This window comes from Leucoraja erinacea, chromosome 23, assembly GCF_028641065.1.
Source record: "Leucoraja erinacea ecotype New England chromosome 23, Leri_hhj_1, whole genome shotgun sequence".
In the NCBI taxonomy this organism is placed as follows: Eukaryota; Metazoa; Chordata; class Chondrichthyes; order Rajiformes; family Rajidae; genus Leucoraja; species Leucoraja erinaceus.
The window spans coordinates 8,393,877-8,406,067 of record NC_073399.1 but is presented as its reverse complement, the minus strand read 5'-3'; the positions used below and the strand labels follow the sequence as shown (position 1 = coordinate 8,406,067).

General features: G+C 40.5%; 1 protein-coding gene across 13 annotated transcripts in view; it reads right to left on the bottom strand.

Annotated features, from left to right (window-relative positions):
• bptf (bromodomain PHD finger transcription factor) overlaps nt 1–12,191 on the bottom strand; it is a 108,696-nt gene that overhangs the window by 57,013 nt on the left and 39,492 nt on the right. For all 13 annotated transcript variants that reach the window (XM_055653777.1, XM_055653768.1, XM_055653775.1 and 10 more), the window contains 7 exons: nt 11,023–11,220; nt 9,636–9,829; nt 6,388–6,743; nt 5,015–5,146; nt 2,274–2,403; nt 946–1,078; nt 165–401 (listed from right to left, as the gene is read on the bottom strand). In XM_055653777.1, coding sequence (XP_055509752.1) covers nt 165–401; nt 946–1,078; nt 2,274–2,403; nt 5,015–5,146; nt 6,388–6,743; nt 9,636–9,829; nt 11,023–11,220 — 1,380 coding nt within the window. The remainder of the gene's footprint in view (nt 1–164; nt 402–945; nt 1,079–2,273; nt 2,404–5,014; nt 5,147–6,387; nt 6,744–9,635; nt 9,830–11,022; nt 11,221–12,191) is intronic.

Here is a 12,191-nt window from a genome sequence, read left to right as displayed (position 1 = left end):
CCAAGGCAAATTCCTTGTATGTGTACATACTTGGCCAATAAACTTTTTTTTTCATTCATTCATTCATTCATTCATTTAGGTGAAGGGGGATTTAATTTTGATTTGTTTTGTTCGTAGTGAATATTCGCCTAGATAATATAAAGTTTATTATGTACCGCCTTTACCTTTCTTTTCAGTTTGCTGTGACTCGGGACTTGCATCAATTTCCATTCCTTCCTCCTTTTCTTCTACTTTTTCTTCCTCTTCTGATTTTATCTCAAAAGACTTATCTGTGACTGTGTCATTTTCTGGTAGATCCTTAGAGTCTTGAGATGAACAGTGTTTGCCAGAGGTTTTGGTTTCTGTTTTTACTGCAGAGGAGCATTCATTTTTATCCAATTCTGAACCTTCTTTCAGGAGACCTTTTAATTTATCAAAATAATTCTTATATTAGACCAAGGTACTTGCATCTTCATTCATGTAAAATTAACAAATGACGTAACAGGGCTTTTGATGAGAACAATAGTATCAAGTACTAGTTTACGATACAGTTCCTTGTTGCTACATTAACTCAAAAGGTTTGCTATATTTTTAATTCCATTTTGACAAAGGAAATTTGCACTCTAAAATAATATCTGCAAACGGTTTCATTTTAAGCTAGATCCATCCTTTGTTATCTGAGGGATGGTGCTTTTGAAGGGACCCTGTTCCCTCAGCAATACAGTGAACTGTCTTCAAGCATTACATGCATTGAGTCTTTAGAGAAGGACATTGGGGGGGGGGGGGGGGGGGGGGGGGGGGGGGGAGTTTTGAATTCCATTTGATTCAGCTATAACAAATATAAATTCTTCTCCTTCAAGTTTAATAACTCCAGTTTATGGCCTACAATTATTTTACTGAAATGTGACTGGTCAAGATATTGAAAATGATTAATATTCAGTTACACTATGAATACAACAAACACACCTTTAGGCTTTCTATAATAAATGTTAGTATTTCCAGGTAGGCGAGGCACGAAACGATGGACATGAGTCTTACTAATCCACATCCAGCCGCCATATCCTGTCACGCGATATTCTTCTCCCTTTTGTTTCCATACCTGCGTGAATATTTAAAATGTAATATTTAACTTTAAAGTCCAATATAGAATACAAAGGAAATATTAATTTTATCTTGCTCAATACCCTAGATGCAGATAATGCATGCCCCAGAATATGCAAACATTGGATTCTGTGCTGGTGACAAAGAGATTTATGATCATACATGTCATAAATGTAAACTGTTTTTTTAAATGCTCCAAAGAAGTGATTGGCATTTGGTGTGACACATCCCCTCCTGTAGCCAGGGGTTACAGCTTGGGATTGAAATTTATGACCCAATATTCAGTGTCCAGGAAATACGAGACAAACCTAACAATGTTGGTTTCAGGTTCATTGGCATAGTAATTAAGTCATTGAACAGTGATCTAGTAGCTTGGACCATATTATAAGAGACAAGTGTTCACACCACACCATAATAGGTAGGAAAATTAAATAGAAATCATTAAATACAGGGCTGCAGAGTGGCGCAGTGGTAGATTTGCTGCCTTACAGTGCATGCAGCACCAGAGATCCGGGTTCGATCCCGACTACTGCAGCTGTCTGTATGGAATTTGTACAGAGCCCTCCATGATGTTTGGGACAAAGACCCATCATTTATTTATTTGCCTCTGTACTCCACAATTTGAAATTCATAATAGAAAAATGATTTTTTCTATTACAAATCTCAAATTGTGGAGTACAGTGGTAAATAAATGGGTCTTTGTCCCAAACATTATGGAGGGCACTGTATATTCTTGTACCTGTGTGGGTTTTCTCTGAGATCTTCGGTTTACTCCCACACTCCAAAGGGGTACAGGTATGTAGGTAAATTTGCTTAGTATAAGTGTAAATTGTCTTTAGTGCCTGCAGGATTGTGTTAATGTGCGGGGATTGGTGGTCAGTGCGGACTAGGTGGGCAGAAGGGCCTGTTTACACGCTGTATCTCTAAATATCTGGAATAAAAAGCCAGTTTCAGCAACAGTGGTCATGAAATCACCATATAGACGTGAGACTCGTATGGTTCCTTAATGCCCTTCGCAGATGAAACTTTGCAAACCTTACTCCAGTCTGCCTACTTTTGATTTTAGACCCATTAATATAGTCTTTTTTTTTGCTGTCTCTCCAGTTCAAGGGATAGACAGAAAAACACTGGCCTATGAGCAGCATCCATACCCTATCAATGAATAAATCCCAAAATACATACAGACAACCTACCTGATGTTTTACAGGGAAGGTATACTTCACCCAGGTAGCTTGTAGCATAACTTCCTCTTCCTCCTGTTTTCGCTCACGTTTTTTTAATTTTTCCTTATCTTCTCTTTCAACGGATGTTAATCGATGCAACCTGTTATTAATGGAGAAAAATGATTTCAGCATAGGAAAAATTAAACTAATGATGTCCCAGAATGCACTTTGAGAGAACAGCGCAACAAAACGTGCAAGAGATAATTAAACTTCTCTCTCCCATTCTCAAGATTGACAGATACTGTAGATAGTTTATCCTATAGATTAGTGGTTCTTAACCTGGGGGTCGGGTCCCATATGGGGGGTTGTTTGGGGCTTTACCAGGGTACATGATGGGGTCATAAATAACATATCCATTTGTTGAGCCCATTTTTAGGAACCTAACAAAGGTACATCCAACATAAAGTATTCTGTTCGCGTATGCCCTTACGTATTCCACAAAGGTTAAGAACCACTGCTATAGATATAATGTTATTGACATATAAATAAAACGATAGGATCCTAAAAATAATATTGCAAATCTTACTACTGCGATAGATGTTTGCATTAAATGTCCGAAGCTATTATATTAGCTTTAGAACTGTTGGCTAACTTATTTACTTTTCATTACAATGGCTTATTTTCCTCTCCTTTCAACCTCTCCGGGCAGGTATCCTTCACATCAGGCATTGTTCTCATCAGCAGGAGAGAGTTAAACAGATGGATGATGTCAGTCTGAAACTAAGTGCACATTAAAAATATACAACAGGCAGCCTCCATCTACTGCCGTGCAGCATTTAGTTTAGTTTTGTTTCGAGATACAACGTGGAAACAGGCCCTACGGCCCAACGAGTCCGTGTCAACCAGCGATCCCCCACACATTAAGACACACTGGGACAATTTTACATTTATACCAAGCCGATTAACCTATAAACTTGTACGTCTTTGGAGTGTGGGAGGAAACTGAAGATCTCGGAGAAAACCCATGCTGGTCACGGGGAGAACGTACAAAACTCTGTACAGACAGCACTCGTAGTCGGGATCGAACCCGGATCTCCGGCGCTGCATTCACTGTAAAGCAGCAACTCTACCGCTGCGTCACCGTGACCGCCCTTAATATCTTCTGAAAGCAACATGAATGCTTTCAATAGATTATGGTGAATACTACATTTTATTTTCTTTGTTCACCATTTTAAATACCAGTATCTCGTGGCTTTTATTATAGCATGAACAATAAGAAAACTGAAAAATAAATCCAAATAACAAATGCTGCATTGTAACTGATTGGGAGGATAAATGATGAGCAGACTTCTCTGATCCACCCTGAATTTCTCCAAAAAGGGTAAAGATTTCTCATGAGCAAGTGAAGGTCAACATAGTTAGGTACAACATAATCATAATTCTTAAGTCACCTATCTACGTTCTCCTGAGATGCTGCCTAATCCGCTGAGCTACTCCAGCACTTTGTGGGTTACCTATCAATATCCTGCTGAGAAGCCGCCTGACCCACTCAGTTACTCCAGCACTTTATGCCTTCTTTTATGAACCAGCATCTGCAGCTGCTTGTTTCTGCACAATTCTTAGAATCTCCATGTACAATAAACATCTGTAAATCATACTTAAATGTAGTTCTGGAGGGCTTTTAGGACTTATTACCTGCAGAGGCGGGGAGCGGTGCACTGGCAGTAAGCCCGCATTGTGGCTTCAGTGCCAATTTATTCCGATAGTGCGAGGCGCTCAAATAGACGGCCCGCGGTCGAACAAAACATTCAGCGCGGGATACACAGCACTCTGACCGGGTCGCCGTAAAAAAACAACATCTCGCTTTGCCAGCACGTCTATCAAACGCCTTTTGCGGCAGGAACCTAGTGCGATTAAGCGTCCCTTGCACCTCTGCTGGTATCCCAGCTTCCACATTCCACAGCAAAGAATTGCACAAGGTTTGGTGTAGAGCGCCGCCCGCGGCCGGACGGAGCCCCCAGCTGGAGGTTGGGAGTCTAGGGGACTAAGTCTTCATGAGAGTTGATAACATTTGGAGTCTCCCGGTTGGGACAAGCTCCATCTAAAAATCTTCCATTGCCAAAATGTACAAGTGTCTGTCCCAAGGCTTTGGGATGGTTGTGCACCTCATGTAGTTCTGAACAGGACTATTTGCAAAGGCTTTTGACCAGATGCCAACTTAAAAAAATATCTGCTTTGCCAGGCCATTTTGCCCGGAACCTCTCTAATCCACATCCTGTGGGATCTAATGGAGAGCTGCTACAAGCTCCCTCACATTTGTACATGTTTGGTTGAAAGGCTTTCCAGATGCCATGGCCTCTCTAATCCACTCCTGTGGGATCTAATGGAGGCTGCTACCTCCCTCACATTTTGTTTGGTTGTACAGCTCTTCCCAGTCACCACCACTGAGTTTGTTACCATTGGGTGGAGAGGGCAGGACAGGGCTTCTGGCACAATAGTAATATCAGACTCATTTCTATTAAACAAGGACTTAATGTAGTGCTCATTTCATTAGTGTTCTCATTTCTGGGAACGAATCCTAGACATGATACCAAAAACACTCATAACCTCAGAATTATTTTATTTTACTCATTAATAGTGGAAAAATGAATTCACACACAAACTGTCTTTCATTTGAAAATTATATGCAAGATTTAGCAGTAGAATTAACTGTAACTGTTAATTGAACAATACTATCGCAAAGTTTACAAAAAAAAAAAATCAAAAGTCACCTGGTATGTCCCAAAGAGTCTCGCCAGACTGGAAGCATTACAACTGGTTTGATTGCACATTCAAGGATAGCAAGAGCTAGTGCAAATTCTCTCGGTTTGCTGCACATCTGAACTGCTTTTATCCAATTAGATCTAAAAATGTTTAAAATCAAGTTGATTATACGAGTTAATGTGTCATATATATGCCATTAAAATGTACAAGCTTATTTTACTTCCGACAACAGTAGTATCTGGAAAGTTGGAATAAAGGTAGAGCTCTCCGTTTGGTAGCTTAGTAACCTTGTGGACGAGAAAGCTGCATGTTTCACTCAATCTCACACAAAATAGCACTGAGAAAACAAACAGCCTTCATGCATAGTTGTAAACAAGGCAATTTTGTACAAAATTCACAGTTCAGCACCATATGCTATTAATACCACTTGGATTGCATGCAAGGATGGGATCAGAAAATAATAGTCACTACTGCAACGCTCACATGAAAGCATGGAGTGTGGTGCCCAATATAAATTATCAACTTCAGAACAAAGGAAAGACAAAGGAGATAAACTGGATTATTAAAAGCAAGAAACTTCCACGGCTGGGGGGGGGGATGGTTGGGTTATAATAATGAGATGAAGTAATCGAGAATCTGCCTTTATGCTAATATTGTACACAGGTATTTATTTTAGAAAGTGCACTGTTTGCCAAGTACTTGTTCCAGGTCTCCCGAAGGACAATAAATGTCTCAAAATATCATTTTCTGGACATTGTTCAATCAGATGTTTCTCACACAGACAGTTCATCCGCCGCATCAGCTGAGTTTGCTGAATATGATCAGGGTGAGTCTTTAATATTTCACTCTCCTTCGAATGCTGAAACTAATCACAGTCTGAGTCACTTGATGTTGATTGACAATATGATAACTCAAGTCAGAGATAAGAATAAAGTTCTTTACCCAGTCTATAGTGGATCTTTCAAATTATCTAGCCATAGATACTCAGTTATTCAGCATGCTCACGACAGATCAATAGATCTCAGAATATTAAGGAAATCAAGGAATATGGATTAGTGCAGGAAAGTGGCACTGTGATACTAGATCAATCATGGACTATTTTGAATGGTGAGGCAGACACAGTGGTTTGAAAGGCCCTCAATTGCTTGTTTTTAAAACATTGCATTTTCTTTAACACCATCAGAAGCCATTGCTCAAGATATTTACTGGCTCATTCCAGAAGTGCTTAGCTTCCTAAATTCCAACTGTTATCGCAGATTAAAACAGGCTTTCTACTTAAAATCTCCTTGCAGTCCCCAAAGGAAAATTACAATAGCACAGAATAAATCATAAATTGAACCTCTGTAACGATTAGAAACACAAAGAAACAAATTCCATTCACCTATGCGAAGCCCAGTTTGGATGCAGGAATGAAGATGGGATATTATTCTCCAGTTGGATAATGGTCAACCTTAAAGTGGATATTGTAAGTACTTTTGATCCATGCACAGCACCATTCCATTTGAACTCGCCCGCAGGGGTCATACAGAACTTATGTGAAAGATGTCGTCGTTTATCATGATCCTCCCGATGTTGATGCTTGTTGAGTGCCAAGGTGCTAGTGCTATATTGATTTTGGTAGACACGGTACTTTCCTTCTTGACCCAACTTAAACAAGTTATTAACAGATCCTTTGATCAGCAAATCTTTCCTTATGTTCAAGCGAGTGATTTCGCCTTGTGTATTTACCACCAGGACCTGAAGAGGAAAAATTAACTGAATTCACTTTTTTATATCAATACAATCCTCAAATTCACATTATCTTTGATTGTCCAGTATCTCTTTAAATCACTGGACTTAAAGCTACTCTGGACGATCCAGACACATGATTCAGGATATCATTATCCTGTGAATGTGATCCAATATATATTTACACTGGATGGATATCCAGTATTTTATAGTACATGAACTAGATATACTACCTTTGTAGCCGGCACGTGCCGTCAGGGTAGGCGCTGCCTACCACGACTAAAATTATAAGATGGTCGTTATTAAATATAAATAGTAAAGGCATGGGAGAATTATGCCTACCTAAGAGATCGATCTCTTAGGTAGCTATAATTCTCCGTGCCTTTCATCCGCAGTACATGTAACACGCAAAAGTGTGTGCAGCTCACGTGCCATCGACGCTGCTGCAAGCCGTCAATGACAAGGGCAGCTGAAATTCTGCCTTTGCACTCAATGAAAACCTCTCTCCTGCCGCTCGCCGGCCTCACTCATGTCAGCCGCTTCCCGCAAATTCTTCAATTCCGACAGCGCGATCAAGGGACCAATTGAGGTTACCCGGCTGTCGGAATTTAAGGATTTGCGGGAAGCGGCTGACATGAGTGAGTCCGGCGAGAGATGTTCAGATGGAGAGCACTGTCAGAGGTGAGCGGGCCGGCAGAAGGCGCTGAGGTGGCGGTCTCTCGCAGCCACCCGAGCTACATCCCTCCCAGGCCACAATGCGCTGGCTCCGCACCCGGAGCGTCGTGGCAAGTGAGTTGCTGGCATGATCCCCGATCCCCGACCCCTCCTTCTCAACGCTCCAGCCCTCCCCGCAATTTTACACCTGGCCAGACTCCCCACACGCTGTGAAAGGAACTCTCCCCCCAATTGGTGCCGTGAACTAGTTGTGTCATTCAATAAGATCACAACTGATTCACCAGTCCCGGTGTGCTCCCATTTTTCCCACCATCTCTCCACCTGCCGTCACTCTCCACCCCCCACCCATTCAGTAATTCAAAATGAAGGAGATTTGGAAGCCTTGGGCAAATTGAATTATCACTTACTTTTTTTTTTTTTTTTTTTTTTTTTTTTTTTGAGTGTGAGAAGTTCTATGTCCCACCAGCCTTCTTTCAAAATTTAGCAACTCAAAATGAGGGTGCGTTTTCATTGCCAGGAAATACGGTATTTTATAAAGAGATATGGCTTTTGAAGACTTTATAAAAGTCGACTGACAGCTTACGGAGAGGAGAACAATCTGCGCCTGTGCGGTTTAAGTTTTTTTTTTAAAGCCGACTGACTGCCTACCCTGAGTAATTACTCATGGCACGTGCCTGCTTTGTAGTATATCTACAAAGATATACTTGGTAGATGCTTTACACAGAATATTTGTAATGCTTTACTCAGAATTTTTCTTTTGAGAAGCCAGAGCAAATTTCTAAACTTCTAATTTCATAACTGGGTAAAGGGAAATACTTTCTGTGTAGAAGTCTTCCTGAAAGAGACAGAGTAAATTGATAATGAATCATTTTATAAATGGGTAAAGTGGAATATAGCCAAATTTATTGATATGGACTATATGGACTATCCCCCCCCCCCCCCCCCCCCCTAGCCATGTAGACATGAACATAGTGATGTGGTGGTGTCATTGCCATCCTAGAAACCAATGTTTTGAACCATTGATACAGGAATGCAAATTGACATTTTTGACAGTTATCTAGGAAATGTAATTTTGTTTCATATAACTATAGAGCACTGGAATTTATAAAGTAAATTCTATTTTTAGTAACACAAAACAACGATGAAAATGAAATTAAAATATCCTGGCAGATGAATGTGCTTCAGGGGAGGAAAAATTACATTCTTAGATGGCAGATCTAACCCATAGGTGGCCCTACACACAGCAACGTGGGAAACTCTTAACTATCTTCTCAGTTCTCAACGGGGTACTGATTGTGGATGATCAGCCATGATCACATTGAATGGTGGTGCTGGCTCGAAGGGCCGAATGGCCTACTCCGGCACCTATTATCTATTGATTGGCAAATTGAGAATGGGCAACAGATGCTGGCAGTATCAGTGACATGATTACTTGTGTAGGAAGGAACTGCAGATGCTGGTTTAAACCGAAGATAGACACAAAATGTGGGAGCATCTCTAGCGAGAAGGAATGGGTGACATTCAGAGTTGAGACCTAAAGAAGGGTCTCGTCCCGAAATGTCACACATTATTACTTATAACTAAATACATTTCAATAAAATGTTTTAAAATTTTTTAAGGAGGAATTCACACGTGACAGAAAGGAAGTTATCCAAAAGAGAATATATGCAAGATGGAGACACAACATACTGCAGATGGTGGAATCGTGGGCAAAAAGTGCTGGAGGAACTCAGCAGGTCAGGGATCATCTGAGGAGGGATTGCTGACAATATATGTAATCTGTATGTAGCCTACAAGGCATTTTCACTATTGATAACGTGTGCACTTATTTGAAATTTGGGGAACAAGGAAAAAAAAGCCTGTAATCTATTTAAACTCAGTTTTGAAAGAAATGTTTAAAAGTAGAGTCATAGTAAGTTTGAATAACTTTACATAATAAACATTTCATTTTTAAGGTAGTGTCTCCACCTACATATATTTTTTTCTTTGCCGCCACCTGTCAATTCCTACTTTGAAAAGTTCAACATATATTTTATTAACATTTATTTAGCTATGGATAATAATGTCACTCAAAGTGACAGGATCTGTTGTCCATTCTCAATTTGCCATTGAGCTGAGAGGATAGTTAAGAGTTCTCCACAATGTTGTGAGTAGGGTCACCCACGTCAGATCTGCCATCCAAGGATGTCAGTTTTACAGCCATAAAGAGTAAAGTTCAACTCTCACCTCTTTGCCTTCCTTGAAGAATCTGTTAGCTTCATGTGCTGCTGCAGCAGCCTGGGCAATCTTCAGCTGATTCAACTTGCTGTCAGGATTTCGTAACCTTGTGACCATCCTGGTTGGGATGGATGAGCCTTTACCGGTTTCAGAAGAATCACCATTTTCGCCGTTTGTTTTATCACTTCCGAGTTCTGCCGAATCTACAGCAAATATTAAATAAAATCAGAGGTGTCAAGCGTAGGCCACACCCGATTCACAGTCTTAGATACACTAGAATTTGACACTCACATGCATTCATGAATACCAGCCAGGTCACCTACTTAATACACTTTAAAGTTCAATCAACAGAATTTTTTATCAAACTCATTTTTCATAACTTGCATCATGTCTCAATGGCTCAAGAGTATGAAGACATTTGTTCAACAATCAAGATACTATAAATATCTGACACTGGAGTATATGTAAAAAAAAACAAAGTGCGAGAGGATCTCAATGGGTCAGGCAGTATATGGGGAGGAAATGAACAAATTATATTTCCATTTGGGACCCTTCTTCAGACCAATTGGAGTGGGGGTGGGGGGGGGTGAAGCTGGAATTGAGAGCAGGGGATGATTCAAAGACTGGCAAGTGATAGAAAGGTGAGGGGAGTTGATTGGCAGATGGGTGAAGGAAGTGACAGAAATTAGAGGTAAAACAGATACAAAAATATGAAAAGTGAAATGTTGAAAAGATGGAGGGAAATATCATTCCATTACTTTTGGTAATTAACTGTTATTCTTTCTTCTTCGTCATCCATTAACTTGGGAAATTAATAAGATGCACTGAAGTTAAAAAGAGCCCAAATTATTTAATCCAAAATTATACACGTTTTTTTAAATTGCGTTTTGTTCAAAACAATTTTTTTGGAGAAGAAATGGTGTGTAAACCCCTCACTGCTGGGCAGATGGGGCTCGTCAGCCTGGGAAGGCAGTCCATCTAGGAGAGGGAAAACTCGGATTTAAAACCTCCACTGCCTTGTGACCATATCCAGTCATGGAAAAGACTCCAGGAGTAAACCTCAAGCAAAACCGGAGTCAGAGCCCCTCAGGCAGTTAGTTGTTGTTTACAACCTCGCTCTGGCAGCCCCTGAGACAGCGCTGGTGCAAAACTGTAACGGCCCTGCTGTTCCTTTGGATCGATCAGCGACGTGGAGAGGGGGAAGTGCTGCATGGGCAACAGCCTGTCCTCCATATGACATCGCCCAGGCTTGCATCCGACCAGGATGCATCTCCCATGGTCAGTCATGACCGAGAGGGGCCTACTGATGCTAGATCTACATTTTCATGGTATCCAGGCACACCTACCTTACATACCATGGCTGCTAAAAGCCATTTATGAAGGAAATAGAAATCACCTGGGTCTTCCAGATCATTGCCTGGATATTGAGCGAACCCCTCCATATTCTCCAAATCCTCCGATATCTTGCAACTGGCATCTTGCGTGGATGCTTCAGTGGACAAGTCTGCATTGTTGCTACTAGCATCAGCAGACAGTGAAGGTGGAAGAGTCTTCTGGGCCGTCACCGTAGTGTCAGTAGAGTTTTCACCATTATCTTGGAAAATTAATATCTTTGTTATCAAAAACAATTAACACATTTCCCTTCCATTCCTAAAAGTTTATTCTAAACCATATAAATCATTTAACTGAACATTGATTGTTCACTTATCAACGCTTCTGAAAAAACGTTTAAAAAATTAATTGATCAAACTTATATTGCACATTATCACCACCAATTCTTATCTAAAATAATGCAGGATGGTACCATCTCCTTACATTCATTTGCACTGAAGACACCCATTCAACTAAAAATAAAGTACTCTATAAGAATAACTTATCCACTTCTTCAATACATTGTGACCTGCAGGGATTAGAAATCAAAATTAGACCTTCCCACTAATAAGACTACTAAATCTAAAGGGAAAATAGTAATTTTATGATTGAAAGCAATGAATTCTGATGTGCACAAATAAACAGTGAAATCATTTAACTAGAAGAAATGAGACAAACCGGAATGCGAGATGCAGATGTCATGCAGCAAATTTTAAAATACCGAAAGTAGTTAAAGACAGCAACCTGCTTTGATGACAGACTTAGCAATAAAATATGACACTTTAATGCGCAACATCAAAAATGGCAGTGTTAGCTGTGAGGAGGATGCTAGGAGACTGCAAGGTGACTTGGATAGGCTGGGTGAGTGGGCAAATGTTTGGCAGATGCAGTATAATGTGGATAAATGTGAGGTTATCCATTTTGGTGGCAAAAACGGGAAAGCAGACTATTATCTAAATGGTGGCCGATTGGGAAAGGGGGAGATGCAGCGAGACCTGGGTGTCATGGTACACCAGTCATTGAAGGTAGGCATGCAGGTGCAGCAGGCAGTAAAGAAAGCGAATGGTATGTTAGCTTTCATTGCAAAAGGATTTGAGTATAGGAGCAGGGAGGTTCTACTGCAGTTGTACAGGGTCTTGGTGAGACCACACCTGGAGTATTGCGTACAGTTTTGGTCTCCAAATCTGAGGAAGG